Raw genomic sequence first — 25,426 nt, 5'->3', positions numbered from 1 at the left:
ACTCTCAAATCAGCCAGGAAGAGGAAGTTTCCTAGGATATATCGATATATCGTCGCCAGGTAAGATAGTAATGAGGCTGCGCATCCGGTCTCGTCAGTCCCACAGGTTGTTATCTGTCTCACCGCCTTTGGGTAAAACTGGATATAGGTGTTGTGTATTAGCACAATTTAGGACTTGTCGAAAGAGTGAATTCTTAGATCTTTTGAAATTATTGATCAAAAAAGTGATGATAATTGCTTAGTGATTACTTTGGAAATGTAAGAGTGTATATCTTATATCTCCTCAGAAACCCTTATAATGCTTCTCAAAGGACCTCTTTTCATACTTTGGAAGAGGCAAAACAGCACCTCAAAAATGTGCGGATGGAAGCATATAATTGGTGGCAGAACTAAGGCGGCCAGATATATCAGCCGCACGTAGTATCGATTGAAAGTCTAGAGTTTACAGTATTCAGAGCTTCCCAAAATGTCATCAGCGGGTATCATAAAACCACTATCAAGCTCTGATCAGCTAGCTAGCGATGGAGGAAATCCGATAGAGGACTCGAGAATTCTTGCAGAACCGAAAACTTCCGAAGATCGATATTGGGACCAGCTCGTGCAATATAATAATGGGCTGGGAAAAGACGAACTGTTATATCCCGAGTTTGCTGCATTACAACGCCTGAATACTATACATCTCCACAATATCCTGGCAGAGATATGGCAGAAGAGAACAACATCGGAGGCACAGATGGTCAAGCTTAAGGAAACCATGCATGACTATGGTAATGGAATATTCCCAGATACAAACCCCCATTTCTCCAGTTTCTGACATTCCCAAGTAACAGCAATCCGAGATACTGACTATATGAGTAATCTCAGCCGCGTTCCACCCTCCATCACCATGAACCACCGCATCTTCCTTGAACACGGCTTTCCAAGCATTGCTAATCGTGATGGCGCCCCTTACGATACAAAGTATCTCTCGCTTTTTCACAACATCCCTCTTGCCAGAGATGCCGTACGAGAGTTCTTGCGCAAATACTTGCACAAGAGGCTCTCATGGTCGACCACGGAGCAAAGCGCACGCCGGACTGATTTCTATAAGAATAGCCTCCCTGAGACCTACTCGCCATTCGTAGACTGGCTGGCTAGGTTCATTATTGCCGTTGGGGGCGGAGCGGCTCTCATTGTACCGATGCTTATTATGAGCATCGATGCGGGGAAAGTTAAGAGTCTTGTGACAGTATCGGTGGCTGTTATACTGTTTGCTCTCAACGTTAGTCTAGGGTTTAAAATTGACAACAAGGATACACTTACAGCAACAGCGACCTACGCTGCTGTATTAGTAGTTTTTGTTGGAACAAATAATACTTGAGTTTGATTATCAGCTTTTTGCTTGGGTATATAGAAATGTTCATCATAGTGTGCCGATCATGCTTGCGACCCAAAATCGACTCTATATGACGTCTGTTTGAGACAAATCGTAAAAAATACAGCATTTTAGTACAGATTGCTGGTTTTAGACATCTGAATCCCAATCTCTCAATCTCCTAATCTCTTGATCTGAAGTTTGATGATCGAATTTAGTTTCGTTTTCCCCCTTCAATATTATTTATAATAAAGATGTCATATTGTAGTTTTTGATTTCAAAATTGATTTTTATGAGATAAAATTTTGATATAGTATATTTCGAAGCTTACTTAATATAATCTTGAAGTTTTGATCAATAATATATCAGATTGATCTATGAAATAGACTTTTAAAAATGTTGATTTTTGATGCGAAATTGTGCTTCACTTATAGCGAGTCTCACGAATCCGTGCACCCACTAGTGGATGTTGACGTCAAAGCATCCCATACGTCAATCGTGCAGCTCTTAACACTGATAGCCTTTCCGCTGGAATCCGATATCACACCATCGTTCTTCTTATTTAGGCCGCAGGAGAGGTCTGTGATCACCCCTAATCCGCCTGGGTCCTACACATCTGTCGGATTAGGATTTCATGGACTACGGGAGAGACCACAGGAATCAGTCAGTTGTACGGCATAGGCCTAAATAAGGGCATTCAAAGACTCGGTTAGTCCCATGTAGTACAGGAGAGCATGCGTATATAGTCAGGGCTCTCAACCCGTAGTTAGAAGAATCCGACTTGAATCAACCACTGCGCTGAACCACTTATTGAAGTGATTCTAGCGCCACGGTTGTAAGGTCAGCCTACAACATCCCCTTTTTCTCTCCTCAGCTACAACGCACTCCGCACCTGAATCGAAGAAATCGTCGTTATGAATCGTACAGTCTAATCGAATACTGTTAAACTTCTCAGGTCAGCCTGATCCTTCGACTGGTCTGTTGGGTGGAAAAGTTGCTCTCGTGGTAAAGAGTGAGAGCAAGGAACTCTCTTTTCTCTTTTCCAATCGAATGAAAAGCATTTCATTTTTGTTGCCTTTTATAAATGATGACTTCATAGAAGCTCTATTAGGAAGGCTAGGTTGTGCTCACTCGTTTACGGTTCGCTAGTAAGGTACAGGTAAATAACCGATAAGGAGGAGCGGGGGTGAAGGAGGAAAAGCAGAACGAAGAGGTGTGGCGGTGGGAAAATCTCAAAGGGGAATATAGGAGGGAAATTGGAAGAACGTTGCACGTTTGATCCAAATTAATTGGATTGTTTGAACATTTAGTACATCTGAAATTAAAGACTTCGAAAATGATGTTCGCACCCGTGATGTGCGAGGCGCAGTAGAAAGTTCATGCAGGAGCTCAGCCTTCATGATTGATTTAGAGTAGATAGCCATCTCCCTAAAACCGGCTGCTCGATACAGAGACGAAGATTGAAATCACAGAACCCCGATCGTTAGAATTCTTAAACCTTTGGTAATCAACAGATAATAACACGAGTCCCGGATCCCCCTATGCTACTAGCGCGGTGGCGCAGCAAATGAGATCAGCCAAATACTTGGTAAAAATTAGCTTCGCTTCACGATGTGAGATTTCGATCAAGCATACCAGGCAGACTTGGGGACAGAAGTTCTCACTCTCTTTTATTATGTTCTGACAAGTTTGATCGGGGGCTACAAAGATTTTGCAATCTTTCTGGAACACAGTAGCTAAGTATCAGGGATCCATCAGACTCTGAGACTTTTAGAAGCTCTTCTTCTATCAGGTTGATTGTGCAAGAGATTCAAGACGTGCTCCAGCCTCACCTCGACTTTATAATTGATACTATCTTTCGAAAAGTTTCCTCGAAAGAAATTCATCTTTATGACTACCATCCTTGAAAACCTTAAAGAGCCTTCATGTGAATAAAAGATAACTGCACATTGCAATTCCCTCCGTATCCACATCCCCAGATCTCGCTTCTCGGTCCTGTATTTTCATATATCTTGTACCTATATAAAGTTATGTTTCCCTTCACCTTAAGTCGTGATATGCTACCCAATGAACTCAAGACTGCCAACTTAGGGCTAAAAAGATGTATTGAACACTGCACTCCTTGCGCGACGTTGACATGAGACGAAGATAGTCAAAATGTAAATCAAGAAGGGATCCGATCAAAAAACATATAACTGAATCATTCACCCTACTCGAAAGAATCCCAACGTCAAAATCCCAACTCAATCTCCATCTTTCCACCTCCACCTCCACCTCCACCTCCAGATTCAAAACTCCCTCAAAAGCAAAACAAACATCTACCCCCCTCTTTCTTTTACTCTTCCACTCTCTTAGCTTCCGCTTCCTCTTCGAAACCCATCAAAATAACCAGATACTCAATAATTGCGCACTTCAAATCCCAACCCACGAAATGTAATCACAAAAACCTCATTCATTCCAAACCACCCCCCAAGAAACTACTCCTCAAACCCAATCCTCTAAGCCCAATTCTTAAAACTCAAATCCCCGAAAACAAAATATCATAATTCAAATCATTCCTCCTTTCTCCTTCTTTCCTCCCCCCCTCCAAGAAAATCTCTCAAACTCATCACCAACAATCCCTCTTCCCTCCTCTCCTCTCTATATCCTCCCCATTCACTCAAAGTCAAACTCCTATCTCAAACATCTCCAGCCCAAATAACTAATCGACAATCAATAATCAAATTAATCTATTAATTTATTCCTATACCTCCAACTCTAACTCTAAACTACTAAATCATTAAATCTCAAATCCCAAATTCTAGATCTCAAATCGTCAACTACTAATCACCAACTACTAACTACTAATAAAACATAAATATAAACATAAGTATACATATAACAATCAAGAATCGAAGAATTATCTAATCAAGAAAGAAAGTCTCACTTTACTTCCCATTTCATCATTCTATTCCATTCCAGACCCCTCATCCCCAAACTCAAAACTAAATTCCGCATCCCGAGATTCCCAGTCCGGTTTCAACAGGTCATTTGGTATCTTTAATAGTATCAATCACCTGTTTTGTTATCACATTTCCTTTCTTTTCTTTCTCCTGTGCTTTATCAGAATCAGAGTCAGAATCTAAATCTAAATCAGATTTCAAATCCATGTGGAAAAATCGACCAACTATGTATATCACATCCACATTCACACGTGGACAATATCGAATCCCAAGATCTTCAAATTTCATGAGTTGATATGATATTCATTCCCAATTCTTAATCCTAATCCTCAAACGAGCGAAAGTCAAATATACATTCATTCATTCCATCTCATCTCATCTCGATATAACCACGAAACGAAAGGAAATCTATCTATTTCTAGACCTTTGTCGATTTCTCATGTGTAATGCGTGTATGTATGTGATAATATGTAACCCAAAGCAAAACAAGCAAAGTAAACTCCATCCCATCCCATCCCATCCATATTCATTTGTCATATCATGTCAATCCATGACGACTCATGAAGATCCCAATCAAGTCAAGTCAGTAAGTCTGGTAACTAACTGCTCGTATCATGATTTCATAGTAACATATCCATATCCATCAATCCATTCATACCAATATCCATGTCCATCCATCCCATAACCGTATCCATAACCCATATTCATATCATAACCCATCATCATCTTTAAAACATCTACTCCTTAACTCTACCCAAAACCTTCTTCCCCGGTTGAAAGCCACTCTTCGTCTTCTCGGTAATCGAACCCGCAGAGTTTGTTTTTTGCAAAGCCAAGCGTGCCATTTCACCCTGATCTTGATCGGCGGGTTGAGAGAGACGTCGTGTGCGTTCTACACGGTAGGTTTTGGCAGGAAGATGCATGGATGCGAGAGCAGCTGCAAGACCGAGTGCTGAGGCTAGAGGGGAGTGTTAGTTTTGGGGTTTGAGGGTGAGGGGTATGGATGGAAGGGGGAATGATGGGGGAAAGAAAGAGAAAGATAGAGATGAGGATGAAGAGGACATGTGTCGTTATGATCGTGATGATATGTTTATATGATATGAGATGAAACTCATGAACATTAACGACAAAGCGACACAATAACACATTCCAACCCATCACATCAACCCATCACATCAACCCATCACATCAAAACAATCAACTCTTCGAAGAATAAAATGGAAACTTACCACCAGCAGTAACAACTCCAGTAACAGCAACCATGATGAATGATTTGTTATATGTGTTGTTTTGTAGATTCTGTGATTGATTGTGTTGTGATGTATTGGAGGCTTCAAGTGATGAATTTGAAGTCGATGTTGATGATACTGTTCTTGATGAATGATATCAAATCGATTGTGTAGTAAAGTACAATGAAGTAGGTATTTATCGTATTGAATTTGATAAACTGTGTATTGATTTGATTTTCTTGTAATATATCGCAATGTATTGTTCTTGATGTAATAAAAAGAAGAAAGCAAACATCCAAAGGAAAGGAAGATACCTCCTCATAAGTACCTCCTCCCTGCTCAGCCCACACCATATCATATCATACCACCCAAACCTCCTGTTTTCAAGCCTGCGCATCTAACTGGTCCATCGTGCGGGGTAACACCAAGCCACTAATCCTCTTTGACCTTCGCTAATGACGCCGGAAATGCGTAATCTGGGGATTTATGCAGAATGGAGTGAGAGGCCCCACTTATTTACAAAGGGATATCCACTTAGCTTCGGGTGTTGAGGGAAGGATCTGGGGTAATTATGGGGATTGGCTGAGATGTGGTGTGAGATGATGTGGTGTGAGATGTTTGTTTTTGGGGGGATTTTGGATGTGGTTGGATTGGTAATTTGGGTTTGGATGGGGAGGAAATGGATGAGGGAATTTTTATGTAGGATTGAGAAGGAGAGAAGGAGAGTTTGTGAAGTGCTGATTACTTAGTAGGTATTTGGTAAAGCAAGTGAGGAAATAAATAATAAGGACCTGAGTTGTATTATTCATTTTCTCGTTTATTTACTAGGGATATATTCAATACCACCTACCAAAGTACCTAGGTACTGAAACATACCGCCTGTTCAACCATCACCAAGGTAATGATAAGCCCTCCATTCATTAGCGAAATGATCGCTCATCAATATCATCGCAATAGGAAGAATTACATATACGGGGATATCTGTAACGTGATTTGATGGATCATGGCTGCAGAGTATGTAGGTTTATTGATACCTAGTATGAAGACATGTAAGGAAATGAAACTTGTTCGTTCGAGTCATGAATCATGAGTAAGTGAGTTAATCACCTACCTAGATAAGTAAAGGTCGAGGGGTTTAATTAAAATAGGAGGATATGTACTGATACTGAATACCTAGGTACATATATCCAAGTTGCTATTTTATCAACATTTCAGACAGTATACCCAGTATATAAAGAGGTCTGATATTATATTACAGCACATATATCTAGTACTTATCTAGTATTCAAATCCTCTCAACCATCAAAAACAGTCCACGAATCTGGGGCTCCGCACACCCCTTTTCCTCAGTTTTTGTCTCACTCATACCTACCTACAATTACACACGCACACACGCGCACCCCAGATTCCCTTCCCTTACTCTCTTTTCTTTCCTCCTATCCTTTTTTTTCTTTTCATTACACTCTTAATATATCTAGTCCCTCTGCCTTTCCTTCCAGATTTCCACTTTTCCACTTCCCTCCATTTCCTTCCAAGTTTCCATCCACAACCCCAATTTCACCCGCCTACTAACCTACCTATCCCATCCCACCCCATTCCCCATCATTCCTCGCCCCATACCATAATATCAACCTATAAACACAAACACAAACACAAACACACACCCCCCTCTCCCTTACGTAAAGTAAACCCCCAAGCCAAACCAACCCAAACCCAAACTCCGCACAGTCACTTCCAAGCCCCCATGCTTTTTGCTCCAAACTCTATTTCTCCCCATCCAATAACCACAACATATCACACAGTAATACCTAGCTTAGACACACAGGATACATTGCCAAGAAACTAAGTCCTGAGGATTATTTATTTAGATACAGGCGTGATGGGGATATATTACATGTGAGAGGAGGCGGGGCTTAGAGAGAACTTGTTGCCTGTTTGGTTTTGAGTTTTGGAGCTTGGGGATTGGGGATTGTAATGGGGGTTACTGACTCGTGTTTTTAATTCAATTCAATTTGGAGTCAATTCGAATATAAATACCAGTGAGTAAGTAAGTATTCATGAGTATCATTTTGGGCTTGGGTTTAGAATGAAATTTATATATATATATATATTACATAACAATAACTCCGAATATTATTATTCTATATATTAACAGTTTAAATATTAGTTTTATAATTAAAGCAATCTCAATCAATACTTTATTATACTTAATGATTTTTCGATCTAATTATAATCTTTCAGGAATAAATAAAATAAAAAGAAATAAAATATAATTATTAATTAGAATTTAAGAAATCGATTTATATGTTTCTTTTATTTAATTTTATGTATTTCTAAGTCCAAATAAGAATAAATTACTTATTGTATTATTTGATATAGATAGAATTATATAAAACTAGATTTTTAGAATAGGTTCTAATATTTAAATATATTAATAATATTGTAAAATGTAAGGATAAGTATGAGAGTAATGTATTTAGCTTTCTATACATATTAGTTATTATATTAATATCTTAATATATTCTAAAGTTTTAGTATACTATTGCTTATACTATGAAGTAACGATCGTTACATGGCTAGGCCTCGACAGGCTCGACGCCTTGAATAACAAATTATTCAGAGGTTGGCCATGGCTCCTTCCTCTACACACGTTCACCAGTGACGAGAACCGTTCATCAATGATGGAAATGGACCAGATCATTACTGCCAGACAATATGACACGAGTGAAAGTACTTCAACGGTTCCCAACATCCCAGAGACCGAGACTCGCCTACATTAATTGGCGATCTATAATTCAAACTCCAACACGACGTCTCAATTTCTTCGTCTTCCTATGAGCATAGAATCGAAACTTGAAGTTCTACATTTCCATCACGCGTTGTCGATATTTGGGTCCAGAAGAACCAATATTTTATCTGGTGATCAAAGAAGGCACAGTTCAACTCTGTTTTCATAGAAACGTAGACTCTAATACGTGGTATTTGTACTGGGAAAATCACCTTCTTCCCCGGATCTGCCTTCCGAAAACTCTCTCACATACACCAAAAACGACTTTGGAAGTGTGATATGTGTAAGGCATTTGTGGCACGCTCTTGTATAAAGTTTGCGTTCTCCCCTCCTTCCTCAACACAATCGGACAATCCATAGCCCTCACTAAACATGCGCTCGAATAATTGTCTGCCTGTGAGAAATTCGCTAAAGAGATAAGTAGCCTAATATAACCATTAGGTCGTACAGCAACGAGACCTGCATCCAGAGTCACACCATATGTATTGTATAGCTTCTGACCAACTGGGCCATGAAATTTCATTTCCGCAGACTCCTTCACACAGGTTTGAATATCTGTCCATTCAAATGCCCGCTCTACAAAGAGATGTATCGCAACAAATTCCACTGTACCCTTTGGGAATGTTGGAATGATTTTGTTGCAAATTCCTACCAATGCCCGTGACGAGTTGCCATGCGGCTCTAGCAGGTGTCACGTTGTCAATACGAGAATGCGAAAACGTCCAGTGGAAAGGAAATATGAAGTCAGGATTAGCATAGTTTAGAAGAAATGAACAGGAAGAGAAGCATGCCATCTTGTAAGTGCCTCAGATATGAGTTCGCGTATCGTCTTATCATGGAAGCAAGTAGTCTGCTTCCAGGCTTTGGAGTTCCATGAAGATAAATATCGCTGGAAATTAGATGTAAGTTTTCTGCGCTGGTTGCCTTGGCTATGATACACTGCGGATACTCGATTCCACAAACACTTGTGAAAACACTCCCATCGCTGAAGACTTTGAGGAATTACTCGTGTGCCAGACCCTCAACAGAGCTATCAGAGCCTATCTGTCCAGAAAATATCGAAGAAAACTTGGTGTCAAACTCGATAAGCATACGTGCAACTGTCATGAATTCGAATTTATATATTTTTAGAACGCTAGCTTCTGGCAGCCCAGGAGACAGGGCGTGGACCTCGTGAACTAGTTTCCAGGCGAGGTTGTAAGAATCCATCATGGAAACGTTCATCCCCTGCCCAGTTTTTTTTGACTATGGGTATTACAGGCTTTCGCACGTTAGCAAAGGTTGATTTATTGGAAGATACAGGACTCACCGTCTCCAACGATTAAAGCTCGACTTCGCTCAGCATCGTCATTTATTGAAAAAGGAGGAGTCATACGCTGCCCAATCTGATACGCTGCCTACCAATCGATCTATGTGTTCTTTCTGATAGAAATCGTGCAAGGCAAAAATATACGTTGTATTTATGCTAGAATAAAATCGAGAGTGATCGCGGCTCGCCTGTTGCGATTCTTTTCCCGTACTACTGAATTACCGGGATCGGAGCTTTCCACAAGAATTTCGTCTTTGATCTGCACATAAAGTCGAGCCAAGCACTGGCCAGTACTGACGCGCTCACGAGGAATGATCATGACGGATCCCGCATCAGAATTTACAGCACAGCGCTTTCGTACATCAGGAAACGTTATGTCTGCAACAAAATCGACGACGTCCCCAGTATGGCCTGTTATTTCGACTGTAAGATCGAGTCTCATTGACTTCCGAACTTGCGAATGAGCACCAACCAGGCATTTACTCCGAACCGTTTTTGTATTTTCTTCCCTCCGGCAGTTTCCTATTCGAGGTCAATCTTCAAAGGGTATTCAACATCACTAGCTGCATCCAGAACGAAGTCTACAAGCCTTTTCGATCGCTGGATACATTCCGTTGAGTACTAATTTAGGTTCTCTTCTGAAATTCGCTCAATACGAACTTGGTGAATTGTGACTTCGTGTTTGTATCGCGCAGCAACCACAAAATCTGGCGCAAAGGAGGTACGCTCAATAGCAGCCGGTTTTCCTGTTGAAGTATTGCTCTTTGGGCTCCAGAAAGCCACCTCTGACATATGGCATCCATGGTTAAGTATTCCGTCCGCGACATCCAAGCTCTTGAGAACTCCCAAGGTCCGCGGCTGGAGCCCGTCAACTTTTCCAGCTTTCAAAGTCCCCGGTTTTGAGTCTTAGCATATTAAAGTGTCTCCCAGACTGTATCTTGCGAGTAACAATGTGAGCATCATTCCAGCTGGCCCAGCCTGCGGGAATATATTTAGTTAATCTGGCTATTAACTATGAACATGGTGCTTACTCAAATAATAACAACTTCGTATATTTCATGGCCACCGCTCGACTGAATAGGTCGAGTGCTGAGTCTAGACAAAGGCAGCTCAAGGGAAGGCAAGATTCGGAAGTCCCGAGATTCATCTGATTTCTATTGAGAAACTGGCATCTTATCGACGTGTGGCCCGAATCGTAGGATGAAAGCAGTCTGGTGAGCGGTATCTGAGATTTGAATGTCAATAACGAGTCAAAGTACAGTCAAGATGGGCTTTTACGAAAGGAGATTGAAGCAGCGCAAGCTAAATTGCTTATGAGATTTGCGGGCTTTAAGTTTACAAATTACCGATATTGAAGAGAATATTTGAAGCCGAGCAAGATGCTCCAAGTTTTCGGGAAAGACTTTCCGCCCTGAGCTTGCTTCCGTGTAACGTGTAAATTCGCTAGGGGGCTATTGTGCTATCCTAGTGACGTAGCAGCATCCCTGGGTCACGGATAATGCACCGGAGTGTGCACTTTCAACTTGCTTTGACTCCTCTTTTCTTCCCAAGCTTCGATATCAACTTCAATGGTGTGTGTTGACTCCACATCAGGTAATTGCCCGGCATCTGTTGTCAGACATTACTCGTATTGAAGTGTCTACAAGGTAAGCTTAAGAGTTGAATCACGTTATCTCTTCAAATACCAGAAATCATGAAAAGATTTGCATTACGCGTAGTAGTGAGGGTAAATGATTGACAGTACAGGAGTGTATAAAAAGTATAATATACAACTGACGCCAACTTATGAAACCTGATCACCTGTCCTGTCCTGCATGCCACCAGCACGTGACTAGTTTTCGGCAAATTGCGGAGAACAGATCCACAATGAGGCGGATGCAGTACCGGCAGTAGAGTACACTTTCCGGCTTTAGCGTATTTCAACGTTCCCTTTCCGAAATAAATACCTTACCCTTACCCCATGTGCCCTGGAAACTTCCCTGCAGATGTGAAAGATGTCGAGGATGTATTGTTTGCCCCGGTTTTGGAAAGACGCCATTGGCAGTTAAAAAATGCCGAATGCCGGCTGTACGCATAGGTGAATTCTATCGGATCAGGGACAGAGTATTGGAAATAGTGGACGCTTTCCGTTAATGGCGCGAACGGAATTGAGCTTGCACCTTCGACTGGAGCTTCCTGGTTGATATTCACGTGGCAATGCAATGTTCATATTAAAACGGATTGTCAAGACACCGAAAATGTCCCCAAACCAACTTAACCTTATTCAAGATGATCGATCCTTCAGATGTGGTCACCAATGGAAATCTTCAGAGTATCAAAGATGCGGCCATTGAGAATCTTCGTCCAGTCAGCGTAATCGTCATTGGAGCTGGCTTTTCTGGAATTTATTGCGGTGTTCGAATACCCGAGCGACTTCGCAATGTCAACCTAAAGATCTATGAGAAGAATGCTGGAGTGGGAGGAACATGGTACGAGAACAGATATCCAGGCTGTGCCTGTGATATTCCATGTCAGTAAAGCATAAGTACGGCAATCTTTCCTCAAAACTAACAATTTCAAAAGCACACTCTTATCAGTATACTTTTGCTCCAAATCCAAATTGGAGCAGCTTTTATGCTCCTGCACCAGAAATTCGACAATATTTGGAAGATGTTGTCAAGAGGTTCTCGGTAGACAGGTTCATCAAATGTTCGCACGAAGTTATTGGTGCTCAATGGGACGACAAAAAGGCAAAATGGTACGCACATGCAAAGCAGTGGTTATTCTCATAATGCTAATCTATGTCCAGGAAGGTCCAAGTTAAGAATCTCGAGACAGGGGAGACTGTTACTGATGAGGCCGACGTTGTAATCAGTGCCCGGGGTACCTTGAACAACATATCCTGGCCAAAAATCGAAGGACTGTCTGACATCAAGATTCCTGTAATGCATTCTGCAGCCTGGGACATGAAGTATGTGCAAATAATATTTTAATCTAAACTCCACTGACGTGTGATTCAGCTATGACTTCAAAAACAAACGAATTGGCGTCATCGGAGGTGGCAGTAGCGCGATACAGATCATTCCTTCGCTGCAGAAAGTGCCTGGAACACAGCTGAGTTGCTTTATCAGGGGCAAGACTTGGATCTCTAGGCCTTTTGGTGACGTTGCAATGGAGAAACTTGGAATCAAAGAAACATACTGTAAAGTGACTTCAAAACATGACTAATCCACATACTAAGGCATTCTAGTCTCCGCAGAGCAGAAAGCTCGGTTTGCAAACGACCCAGAACACTATTTGGAGTTCCGGACAATAATAGCACGTGACGCAAATTCGGCACACGCTTTGACATTGAAAGGCAGTAAATATTCAGAAACAGCTAGAGATAATTTCACAGAACTCATGAAAGAAAGACTTGCAAAAAAGCCAGAGATTTTTAAGGCTCTCTTACCCACATTCAGTGTAGGCTGCCGAAGACTAACGCCGGGACCTGGATATCTCGAAGCACTTGTAGAAGATAACGTCGATTTCATTGACACGCCTATTCTGAAAGCAAGCGCGAATGGTCTGATACTCAAGAGTGGTGAAGAAAGGGAACTGGACGTCCTTGTCTGTGCAACGGGTTTTCAAGCATCCGCACCCCCTGTTTTTCCGGTCATTGGAAGGAACGGCCAGTCCATGAAGGAGAAGTTTGAGCCATGGCCTGAGACTTATCTATCTCTGGCTACTGATGGATTTCCAAACTATTTTATGATGCTAGGACCCAATGCTGCGATTGGGACTGGCTCATTGACGGTAATGATGGAGATGACTGGCGACTACATCATCAAATGTATTCGCAAGATTCAGAAAGAAAATATCGCTAGAATGGAAGTACAAAAGCGAAGAGTTCAGGATTTCTCGAGGATCATTGATCACTATTTCCAAAAGACTGTCTATGTCGATGATTGTAGTAGTTGGTATCGAAGTAATGGAGAGAAGGGGGATCGGGTTACTGGTCTCTGGCCGGGAAGTACGTTGCACGCAATGGAATGTCTACGATCGCCAAGATGGGAAGATTTCGACTATGTATATGAAGGAGAGAATGACGGAGAAGAGTGCAATAGGTTAGCTTGGATTGGAGATGGCTGGTCTATCGTGCAGACTGATTCACAAAAAGGCGATCTGGCTCACTTCTTGCAACCAGGCATGGTTGACATACCTGCCGAGCCATTTCCCGAGGAAACCAGCATATTCAAGATGAGGCCGTTTTCTTACTAGTTTTATGTTAAATTTGTGTAGATTTATGGAAATAGAACTTGGAAAGATATATCCAGAAGCTCATCGTAAGATCTAGTGACATAAACGAGTTCCTCGATGTCCATGAGGTCAAGCTCCGACATATACTCCACGATCCGATTTCCTTCGAGTGATCGCTATCACCGGAAGCGGGGTAGTTATTACCCCGTCTAGAAGAGCTTGTTCGGTTAATAACTTAACATGCAGATATAAATAGCCCACTGACACCTTGGTAGAACTTCTTCAGCTTTTCACTTTTTCACTACTGTACGCGTACGATTTCACCAAACAAAAATATGGCCACCTCCGACTATGATCAGCAATGGCTAGAGGTAGTATCTTTACCTTTCGTGTTTTATGGTGGTGACTGATAGATCCAGCTTGAAAATTCCTTTGGGTCTCGTCCTGCTTTCCGAGGAACTGTGTCGGATATGCAGTCAGTTTGCTGCTATTGGCCAATTCATCGGACCTCTGTTTCCGTCTCCTGATTCTTAATTGACGGTCAGGGATATAACTCTTGAATTTAGTTTAGTAAACAATAGTATCAAATGTTCTTTATTATATAATATTATTTTGACTTGCATTGAAATCGAACTAATAACATTATTGTAACACACAACAAATTTCGAAGGAAACTTTTTCTTCGAAATACAATCCGTTCGCAATCGATTTAGATCATAGTTATTAAATCAAATTGATTATAATTATCCCTTAATAATTCTGATTAATAGTTATTATATTATTGTTGTTAGCGTTTTGAACATGAAATATATACGAAAATTCGTGTAAAATTTTCTTATTCTGAATTATTAGAATAAGAATAAGATTCTTAATATGAGTTTTTTTAACAATCTATTAACATTTAGGGATATAGCTATAATAAAGGTTTCTTTTGAAGCCTCTATTATACCAAATACTTATTCTATTATTGTTTTAGGTATTCTAATATTTTTAAGTTTTTTTTTGTTTTTTGAAAACCCTCAATTCGAAATCTCTAGCTCTATTCTATTAATTAATCAGCTAGTTAATTCTGGAAAAAGATTTGAAGAGTCTAATTTATTTAATAATCTTTTTATTACTCAAGATATAATTAATACTATCTATATATTTAATTAGAATAAAAAACAAGGTTTTACAATATCCTTTAATAATTAGAATAAACATTCTAGAATTCAAAACAATCTAAATATATTTAAAAAAGCTATTTTGAAAGCTAGAGACCTTATAATGCTAGTTTCCTTTTTCTCTTAATTATATAAAGAATAATCCAAGCTTTTAGATCTCCTAAAGATCTTTAAAGAATATATTGAAAAGAGAAAGCTTACTATAGCTTTTAATATTATTATCTCTTAAATCACTTATTTGAAAATTGTTACATACAAAATCGAATTATAAGCAAAAGCATTAGCTAAATCTCTTTTGCTCACTACTACTATTATTACTATATTGAAACCAATATACACTGATATTTCAAAAAAGGAGAATGGAATTTAGTCTTTAAAGAGAAAAACATTATATCTATTAATGTAGAAAAGAAATCTAACTTTATTCAAAAACGAATTATTTTAATCAAGCCAGATTTTCTAAATCCTATCTCCTTTTCCCCTCTAATTATTCGAAACAAAATAAATGAAGTCTTTCAAAAGATTAAAATCAAAGGACTAGTTATTGTAGTAGTGTGACGGAAACGGTGTTGTAGACCACGTGGATCAGATCATGTGATGGTCAGGTATTCATTATATAGAATACTCCGGAGCGGAACAACGATAACCGGATCGGCCGCAGGACCGATCACCGCTCCCGTGATCGGTACCCGAAGATCACCCAGTATATAATCCGATCTCTTCTCTATGAGAAGAGATCAGTTCTAACTGTAGATGAGGAGATATACACATTCTTATACTTATACCATTATTGTCCAATCATTCCCCTCCATCGTGATATGCTATTGTCCTGTACGATAAGTAGTAATTATATCCTTTAATAATAATATTATTATTATAATAAATAATCTCTTTACATCATAATTCTTATTGGAAAAGAAAGCGATTTGGAATAATATTATCAAATTTGAAAGAATCCAAAAGGATTAAGAATGGCACAAAGTTATTATTTACAAAATCCCAATTAAAGAATTCTCAGATACAAAAGGAATGAATCTTATACTCAACGAAATCAAAATCTTCAATCTAGACTTTAAGTCTATAGGAATTCCCTTTTGGCTTATATCCATCTTTAGAAGAGTTTATTAATAAGAGAGTGCTATTATTATTACTTTTGCTATAAAATCAGAAATAGAATTAGTTATTCGAAAGTGATTATATATTGTTGGAAGTAGTATAAGAATAAAACAATTCTATAAATTAAAATCAATTATATAATATCAGAAATATCAAGGATTTGGGCATTAGGATATTCATTATAAAAGAAACCCTTCCTATGGATTATATAGAGGCAAGTATATTATATTAGTATACTTGTATATGATATATAATATCAAAGAAAAGTTCTATTAACACTTAAAAGTAAAATGCTCGAATTGCTAAGGAAATTATATAGCAAATTCGAAAATATATGAAATCTATTAGACTATTTAATAAAAATCGAATATTATTTATTAATAAATCATATTAATATTCGAATTCTTTAAATAAATCTTAATTGGAGTTTATAAGCTATAGAGAATATTCTATAGTTTGTAATAAAACTTAATATCAACCTCATTATAATTTAAGAATCTTGAATTATTAAAAACGGAATCGATTATTCAAATTCAAGATCTATTATACATTCCAATTTTATATAAACATTATCAAGACTCAATTTTAATTATTGGTTATGTATATTATTATATATATCAAAAACTCTTCAAGCTATAATCAATCTAGCTTCCGATTCTTTAATAGATTCTGATATACAGATTTTCAATTATCAAAATGGAAATAAAACCTTTCAAATTATTAATATATACAATAAAGCTAATCAAACTAAAGAGAAAGGTTTCATAATCGAAAGGTACTTGTATAATATATCTATTATATAAGAAATCATCCTTTTAGACAACTTCAATACCCATCACCTATAATGGGATCCTTTTTTAAAGAAAAGCGAAAACGCTAATTAATTAGCTGAATGATTTAAAGATTAGAATCTTATTCTTTTAAATAAGCCCGAAATCAATACTTTTTATCGAACTAATTTTCTTAATTTAAATATTCTTGATTTAACGTTAGTATTAGAGGGAATCTTTTTTCAAATTCACAATTGGCAAATGCTTTCAAATATAGGATCTGATTATACAGAAATATTATTTGAATTAAAAGAAAAAGAAAATCTAAGTATTTCTAATACTAGATTGATAGCTAGATACAATATTAAGCTAGTGAATTGGGAAAAGTTCAAATCAATATTCAAATCGGAATCCTTATATTCCTCTATTCTGTTTAATTTAAAATTAATTATTTCAACCAAAAAGGATTCCTTAAATCTTTTAAAAAACAAAGATAATTATTATTTAATTCTAGATCAAGTAGTAAACAAACTTATTAAAATTATTCAAAAAGCAATAGAAAGGTATATATCTAAAATTATTTCAATCAAAAAGACCAAACTATGGTGGACATTTAAATTAAAAGATTTCCGAAAAGAGCTAAGAGAAGCAAAGTAAAAAATTAAATTAGATCTAGAGAATTATAGTTTTAAGGAAAGATATCGAATTACTAGAAACAAGTATTTTCAAACTATTAAAATAACAAAAAAGGATTATTAAAATAAATTTCTAGAAAAGGAGGATATAAAGACAATTTTTAAAGTAATGGCTTATATTAAAGACTTTCAAGATCAAAGGATACCGGATATTACAATAAAAAGCTTTTTCAAAAAAAAATGCTTTGTTTTTAGATCAATTCTATTCCTACCCTCTTCTATTACCCCAAAACCATAATGGGAAGGGTATAAATAATCTAAGTAATAGAAATAGTCTAATCTCATTTAAATCGAATTAAGTAATACCTGTTCAGTCAAAATCCAAGGAAAAACCCTTAGCCTAAATAAAATTATTCAAGAGATTATTATAAAGGCTTACAAAGCAATCCTATAAACCTTTTTTACTTTTTTTAGTAAATTTATTAATCTAGAATATCACTCAAAATGTTAGAAACAAGCCATAGGAGCTATTCTGAAGAAAGCTTTCAAACCAAATTATTCCCTTTCAAAAGTATATAGAATAATTGTACTTTTAAATTGCCTGGATAAAATAAGCAAAAGGATTTTAGCTCAATAATTAGGATATTTAATGGAAATAATTTATTTTCTTTATAAGAGTTAAATAGAAGAACACCAAAAGAAATCAGCAATCAACACTGCACTTTTACTAACTATAGAAATTGAAAGAAACAAATAAGCTAATAAAAAGACCTCAATATTATTTATAAATATAAAGGGAGTATTTGATTACATTTCGAGAAATCGATTATTAGATATTTGTAAGAAACTAAAACTACCCACAAATCTAATAGTCTGGATAGCCTCATTTCTTTAATAAAGATAATTGAAACTATCTTTTAATAATCAAATCGAATCTTTCAAACCAATTTCGATTGGAATATCATAAGGCAGCCCGATTTCTCCAATTCTTTTTCTTATATATATTAGAGAGCTCTTTTTACCCAATTCAATTAAGTTTCTTTCCTATATAAATAATATTGCTTTAATCATATATTTATTTATATGAAAAAAGAATATCAAAATCTTAGAGAGAGTTATAAAACAAATCTATAAACTCAGTTCTAGAAATACAATCCAATTCGATTTGGCAAAAATAGAGCTAATACACTTTTCATTATTCAAATTAACGAAAAAATATCCAATCACACTATTCAATTCGGAAATAATTGTACCCCAATCTCTCATTAGATGGCTGGGAATATGGTTTAACCCAAACCTCAAATTCGATCAATATGTTAATATTCGAATCATACAAGTGAAAGGTGCCTTCCATCGAATGGCTCGATTAGCTAATACTGAAAAAGGCCTTAATCCTAAAGCCCTTAGATAATTATATATAGTATATATAACTAGTATAACTGATTACGGATCAATGATTTGGTGGAGAGATTAAATTCATTTCAAGAATATAATACAATCGCTTCAAAACCTAGCTTTTCGAAAGATATTAGGAGTCTTCAAAACAGCCCCAATCCTTCCAATAAAAATAGAAGTAGGCCTAAAGCCCCCAAAAATTCAATTAGATTCAAATATTAGGCAATATACATTTCGTCTAACTAAATTCTCGCCAAACTATTTAATTAATATCGAAAAAGAAATATCAGCTCAATATTAAACCGATTTGGAAGTAATCCCTATTCCTCAAAGAAAACGATATAAATTAATTCAACTTGATAGAATTAGAGAATCAATAAATCAGGATCTCAATCCTATTTTATTTGAAAAGATTATTTACTTCAACTTTCCCCCATGGAAAAAGGAAATTCTCTTTAGAGTTAATATTAGCAATTTATCAAAAGAAGATATTGCTATTCTTTATAATATCGTTTTCAATCATAGAGATAAGAATATTATCTATATTTATACTGATACTTCTTTTATGAAAAAAGAAATAGATATAGATATAGGTATAATTACAATACAATCAAACAATCGAATTTCATATTAATAATAATTAAATATTGATAGTAATTAATTAATATATAATGAAGAGCTTTATAGGATTACTAAAGCTATTAAATATGCTAGTACAATTGCCTGTATTAACAACAAATTCAAGATATATTTGGATAATCAAGCTGGTTTATATTGCTTAAAAATACCATTAGATCACTTTGGATAGGTTTATTAGATTCGAATAATCAAAGTAGTGGAAATTATTAAAGCAAAAGGAGCTGAAATATTTCTAAATTAGGTTTCAGAATATACTTTAATAAAAGGAAATGAGCTAGTAGATAAACTAGTAAAGGAGGCAATTACAATACATTCTATCTCAAACAAAACAAGTTTTAAACTTTTAGGTATAATAATCAAAGAGTATGATTCAAATCAATGGCTTTTTACTTTTAATTAATATAAACTCAGATCAAATCAATTCTTTTTGATTTATTCAAAGCTATTTTTATAGAAAATAGGATTGAAAATCAAGCTATTAAGTGAAATCAAGTGAAACACTACTAGCACATATTTTCAATTCAAATTAGATCATAAATATATCAAATCTTATTTATACCGATTCAAACTCTCTAATAACAAATATATATATAATAATATTGAGGCTTCACAATATCTCCTTATTAGTTGTTCTATATATAAAGCAAAGAGAAAAGAAATATTCAAGAATATATCATTATCTAAAATCACTATACAATTCCTACTCTATACAAAAATAGATATTGAATTAGCCATTAAATTTATCAATATTACCAAAATCACCATAAAAGCATGGCATCTGGTCAGGGCTCTCATACAAGATAAGATAGAGGAAGAAATAGTAATAGAAAAGGAAAAAGAAAAAAAGAATGAAGAAAAAGTAATTAGAGAAATAAAAGAGGGCTTTGATTTCCTTACAATTTCTTGATTTTTATAATTTTTTTTATTATATACAATACGTATAATAAGCGGGCACTATTCCCCAGCATTTGTTTTTATTTCCCTAAATTGTATATATTCATTTTTGTAGAATAAAAAGTTATCTACTAGAGTCTCTAAAGACCTAGCCATCCTATATAGTCTTAGACTGAAGGTGGACATAAATGAAATCAAATCAAATCAAACATTATTGTAAATTAAAATATAACGTTTAGGTGTTTTTGATGCAGCACAGAGAAGTCACGTTTTGGAAGCTAGTTATGAAATTGTGTGTAGAACTTAAAATAATACTGATAGATTGCTATTGACTTGCCTTTAAGTACAACAACTCTCTTCTGAAGGGTCAATAGCTTGGGTTCGTTGAGCTTCAACGACATCATACCATCAGATTCTGTGTTGAATTATCTAATCAAAACAGCTCAACATACTATCTCTCTAATCGACCTGTTGACCTGGATCGCTAGATATCCCACAGAAGCAGCTCTAGCCCGGAAAAGTGGGTTTCCGGCTTTCCTGATAATATAGGGCTAGGATAGTGATAGGCTTTCCATTATTGATTTCCCCTCAAACGCCTCGGGTATAGTACGTTAAGCGAAGGAATCCCTACAGAATATTGGCACTGGATAGCGTCCAGAATGGTACTGTACCACTTCCGCCCCGCTATCACGCACACGCAAAAGAGATGCTGTGCAGCCACGCTACCCTGGTCAATCTCAAATTGCAATTTCATCAGCCAGACAATGGGCCAAGAACAAATCGCAGCAACTTGTCTTGTCTTGGCTTGGTCCCAGTTGAGGAATAGTGCCTTCCGAATTTCCGAATCAGCAAATCAATTGATCACTTCCGAAAATACTCGTAATTCTATAATACAGGTGGTGCTAGATTATACATGGCAAAAGGAACGGATATTAGACATCAGATCCAGATTCAAAGAACTTTTCCGGGAATTATAACCTTTTGAAGTCTCCTGTTGAATACTTCAAGCTTAAACAACGTTGTGTCTTATAAACACAATTAGTCCTGACAAGAGCATTTGAAAAGGTTTTCCTTGAGTTGTAAGTTGTGTTGATAGTTCTAGAAGGCTCAAGTGAGTAATGACATGAGTCAATTCAACTAAAAGTCCGCTCTTACGTCCTCGCCCACGTATGCCCTCCCGATAAATTCTCTAATAGCTCCTCTTTCAATCTTCCAAGGGTTGTAGTAAGAGCTTTTGACGGCGAAATCGGCTGCCTTGTCAATATCATCCTCCTTGAACCCAAAGTCTGCAAGCCCACGTTTAACATCAAGCTTTCGCAGTAACACATTAAGACCATGAATAGCATCCCCGTTGCTCTCAGGCAGGACTTCTGCAAGTCACTCCATAATCTTCGGTATCGAAGGCGCGTTGTATTCTAGAATTTGAGGAAGGACGATGGTATGCGTTTCGGAATGTGGTAAATTGAAGCTTCTGTCTAATGTGTGACAGAGCTTATGATGAAGTGCTATTCCAACCTATCCAAAACAGAAGTCACTTAAGAATGCTCTGTATTGAACAGCTGTACGAGCATAAAGGTCTGAAGGTGTATTCACAATGATGGGATTTGATCCTGCAAGAGACTTCACCCCTTCCAGCGCGAGGAGTGATGTTATCGGGTTTGCACTTTCGGCGTACAACGCCTCAACTGCGTTTTCTTAGCTATGTTATTGTAATAAAGACAGGGGAATCTGTAATATTGAGATATTAATACTATTAATTAAATTTCATTGAAATCTAATAAATCGAGTGTTTAAATTTCTTTATTAATATAGCTACGTGAATATAACGATAACTTTATTAATTTATGATTTATGATAATTCTGAAAAAAAAAACTGAGATAAATTTAACAAATAGCACGATTAATACAGGGTATCAATTAGGCTATGTAAATATGATGTAGTCTAGTGATTTATATGTGTTTAGTGTTAAAAACAGGGCTAAAAGCGAGTACTTGAGGGTATATTTAACCTAGCATCGGAGGGTCGGCGAAAGCTAGACTAGGTGCTTGCGGATACTCCGCAAAATCCACTCCAACCCAATCCGGGACACGCAGTTATCCACGGTCGAAGTAACAGCCATTTCATGTCCGCACATATCTCGAAATTTCCATGGAAACAAGAGCTTTCTAGCAAATCATTTCTGGTATATCACAGCGCACTATGCAATTTTACTAATGCCGATCAAGTGCCGGTGTATAGAAGCACAGACCTGGTGGACGTTAAATGGCTGTTAATTCGGCCATGCACGAGGTAATTATGCTACGGTCGTTACGGCCAATGGCTTATCAGCTTTGTAAAGTTGACAGATGCGACTTCCTAGAGCTATTTCAAAACTCACACACGTATGTTTACCCTCGTTTTACCATGTCCAATCACGGCCACTTTGGTTGAGACAGTGAGCTTGTCTATCCTACCTATAGCGGCGCAGCATCTACCCCGCTCCCCCCGCAATTCTCGATGCAATCTAGCCAAATCACCACCTAACACAAACACTTTCATACACCAGAAATGAATCTCAAAAGTGCCTGGCGCTTATTGTTCCAAGATGCCGCGCAACAAGGTTGATCCACTACGTCGAAGACGAGTAGCACAAGCATGTGACAGCTGCAAGAGACGCAAGGGGAAGTGTAGTGGCGGTACTCCCTGCGGTCAGTGTAAATCCCGACATCGAGAAGAGGCCTGTCAGTATACAAAAACCCAGGCACCAGACGATGCAAAGCCTCTTCTGTGCGAGGACAGAGGCAGCAGCAACCACAGCGCAAGGGAAGATCATCATGCACTGTGTGAGCTTGATGATCTCGCACCGTCTGAAACTCTCAATGAAGGCGACAATACGGTTTTGAATGCGGCGCCCGAGCCCAAAGTCTCCAGAATGCTGCGTAACAGTAAGGGTAGATTTAGTATGTCTTGGTTCAACTCTAAATCAGGAGCTAAAGTGGTCAACGTTTGCTGACCATGTTTAGTCTATGTCGGCGAATCAGCCTCGTTGTCCTTTCTTCAGACTGTAAGGAGAGCTGTGATGGTTGCAGTGGGCCCTTGTGAATTCACTTCAGATCCCCTGCGTCACCTGATGATCGAAACCACGCCAGCGGTTCGTTTTGATAATGTCCACGAACCTCTACTCGATCTTGCTGAAGCTCTTTCTCTTGCAGACCAGTTCTTTCAAGTCGTAAGTGGTATCATGGACCTTTTTGACCCCTCATGGTTGTTAGATAAGCTGCCGACCTGGATCGAAGATTCTTCACGAAGAGAAAAGCTGGAGTCGCCCATCATTTATCTTGCACTCGCGATCGGGGCACAAGGAAGAGCTCGAGATGAATCAGACGAGATCATTGCCGAGAAGTGTTTTGGTTACGGTCGTCAAATTGCAACGTTTACACTTTTGGACGACCCAAGTTTGTTGACGGTCCAGTCGTTCATCTTGATCACCTACTACATGCTTGCGGCATGCCGAAGCAATGGGGCTTTCACTAATTTAGGAGTGGCAGTCAGAGCTGCTTATGCTCTTGGAATTCACCGCCATGAGACAAACGTTGCGTTTGTTCCGCAGGAGGGCATATCCCGAGAGCGGACCTGGAAGACTCTACGAGTTTGTGATCTTTTTCTCAGTGCATCGATGGGAAGGCCACCTGCCACCTCAGACACCGATTGCAATATTCCCTGGACTTCGGTAGATCAACTCGCCAGCAGAGAGAGCCAGCATGTGCCTTCGCAGGTCACTTCCGCCATTCTCAGAATATGCAACGTCTTTGAACGCATTTTAATAGAAGTGTACTCTAGAAGAGCTGTCTCGCTCGATCTGGCAAGAAGCATCTCAAGACAACATCGCGAATGGACAGAAGCGTTACCTCGTATGCTTAAGATTGACGGTTTGGATGAACCGGTTGCAAACCAAAGCTTTGGGTTTTCTCACCGACTTGGTCGTGGACATGTGAAAATCGCATACTATTATTCGATCATCCTACTCTCTCGACCATTTCTCACTTTCAAGGTCTGCCACAATGCTGGAAACTTCAGCCATAGCGAGGCGCCATCTTCCTCTAATACGGACTTCAATACTTACGCAGATGCATGTGTTGACTCGGCGATCAAAGGTATAGATGTGGCTCATGAGACTGTTTACGGACAAGACATGCCTCAACGTCAGCCCTTCATAATCAGCAGTGTCTTTATTTCGGTGCTATGTCTTGGACTTGCCTACCTGGATGATTTTGATCGAAGAGGCTGGCCGTTAAGCATAGGGCTCAGACGAGGAATTGCAATCTTAAACCATTTTGGACGACTGAATCCCCAATCTGCTCGGTACTCGGAGATCTGCCAGCTCCTGCAAGACGCCACGACAATTTATGTTCATAATAGGGACAGCAAATTTTTGCGGTCCAGTAGCCAGCAAGTTCGAAGTGTCTTTGGTGACATACGACATTCTTCAGGAGGTCGATCCCCGGAACAGGCTTCGAATGTAGACGTCCGTTCGAATATGCTCCGCCAACAGGGAATTGTCGAACCAATTTCGCCGTCTTCTTTCAATGAAAACACTTTCCAGGAGGAGTCGATGAATACCATGTCAGAAATATCAACTGGACAATTCTCTGGCGGTCACAACTATCATCTCCACGATAATTCACAAGTTACTTCTTTACCTCTCAACTTCTTTTCGGCAAATGATGCCCTATTATCCGATGACTGGCCGACAGAGGATGATGTTCCGCTCTTTTCATTGACAAGCGAAGTCACATCAGAAATGTACAACTGGTAATATTGAAAATTCACGAGGGAGGTGGTTGTTCCCTTCCTTAATTTCTCGCTTCAATATCAGAGCGGTGAAACTGCCACAAACTGCAGTGTGCGTGTCGTGAGATTGAAAACGCCCATGCTAATAATAGAAACATGTAATGAAGAAGAGCTCCATTACCTACGATATAAAAGCAAAATATA

At 38.1% G+C, this 25,426-nt stretch overlaps 7 protein-coding genes across 7 annotated transcripts; 3 read left to right on the top strand and 4 right to left on the bottom strand.

Moving 5' to 3' along the window:
• Positions 1-465: 465 nt before the first annotated feature.
• Positions 466-1,573, top strand: EAF02_011314 (uncharacterized protein; the record flags this gene model as incomplete). Its single annotated transcript, XM_038907361.1, has 2 exons — positions 466-766; positions 824-1,573. 2 exons carry the CDS (start codon positions 466-468, stop codon positions 1,357-1,359), a joined length of 837 nt encoding a protein of 278 aa, XP_038752841.1. The 3' UTR covers positions 1,360-1,573.
• Positions 1,574-5,032: 3,459 nt separating this feature from the next.
• EAF02_011313 (uncharacterized protein) lies at positions 5,033-5,558 on the bottom strand (the record flags this gene model as incomplete). Its single annotated transcript, XM_038907360.1, has 2 exons — positions 5,033-5,253; positions 5,525-5,558. 2 exons carry the CDS (start codon positions 5,556-5,558, stop codon positions 5,033-5,035), a joined length of 255 nt encoding a protein of 84 aa, XP_038752840.1.
• Positions 5,559-8,520: 2,962 nt separating this feature from the next.
• On the bottom strand, positions 8,521-9,106 carry EAF02_011312 (uncharacterized protein; the record flags this gene model as incomplete). The annotated part of the gene is made up of 2 exons (XM_038907359.1): positions 8,521-8,888; positions 8,965-9,106. 2 exons carry the CDS (start codon positions 9,104-9,106, stop codon positions 8,521-8,523), a joined length of 510 nt encoding a protein of 169 aa, XP_038752839.1.
• Positions 9,107-9,314: 208 nt separating this feature from the next.
• On the bottom strand, positions 9,315-9,521 carry EAF02_011311 (uncharacterized protein; the record flags this gene model as incomplete). The annotated part of the gene is made up of 1 exon (XM_038907358.1): positions 9,315-9,521. One exon carries the CDS (start codon positions 9,519-9,521, stop codon positions 9,315-9,317), a length of 207 nt encoding a protein of 68 aa, XP_038752838.1.
• A 251-nt stretch (positions 9,522-9,772) lies between these two features.
• EAF02_011310 (uncharacterized protein) lies at positions 9,773-10,063 on the bottom strand (the record flags this gene model as incomplete). Its single annotated transcript, XM_038907357.1, has 1 exon — positions 9,773-10,063. The coding sequence occupies one exon, from the start codon at positions 10,061-10,063 to the stop codon at positions 9,773-9,775; it is 291 nt and encodes a 96-aa protein (XP_038752837.1).
• Positions 10,064-11,515: 1,452 nt separating this feature from the next.
• Positions 11,516-13,916, top strand: EAF02_011309 (uncharacterized protein). The gene is made up of 5 exons (XM_038907356.1): positions 11,516-12,130; positions 12,184-12,358; positions 12,410-12,571; positions 12,621-12,802; positions 12,851-13,916. Exons 1-5 carry the CDS (start codon positions 11,890-11,892, stop codon positions 13,858-13,860), a joined length of 1,770 nt encoding a protein of 589 aa, XP_038752836.1. The 5' UTR covers positions 11,516-11,889; the 3' UTR covers positions 13,861-13,916.
• Positions 13,917-23,036: 9,120 nt separating this feature from the next.
• Positions 23,037-25,247, top strand: EAF02_011308 (uncharacterized protein; the record flags this gene model as incomplete). Its single annotated transcript, XM_038907355.1, has 2 exons — positions 23,037-23,391; positions 23,455-25,247. The coding sequence occupies 2 exons, from the start codon at positions 23,037-23,039 to the stop codon at positions 25,245-25,247; spliced, it is 2,148 nt and encodes a 715-aa protein (XP_038752835.1).
• Positions 25,248-25,426: the final 179 nt, after the last annotated feature.

Source organism: Botrytis sinoallii (assembly GCF_014898435.1).
Source record: "Botrytis sinoallii strain Bc 23 chromosome Unknown BSIN_031, whole genome shotgun sequence".
Lineage (NCBI taxonomy): Eukaryota > Fungi > Ascomycota > Leotiomycetes > Helotiales > Sclerotiniaceae > Botrytis > Botrytis sinoallii.
This window is presented reverse-complemented; position numbering and strand designations above follow the sequence as displayed.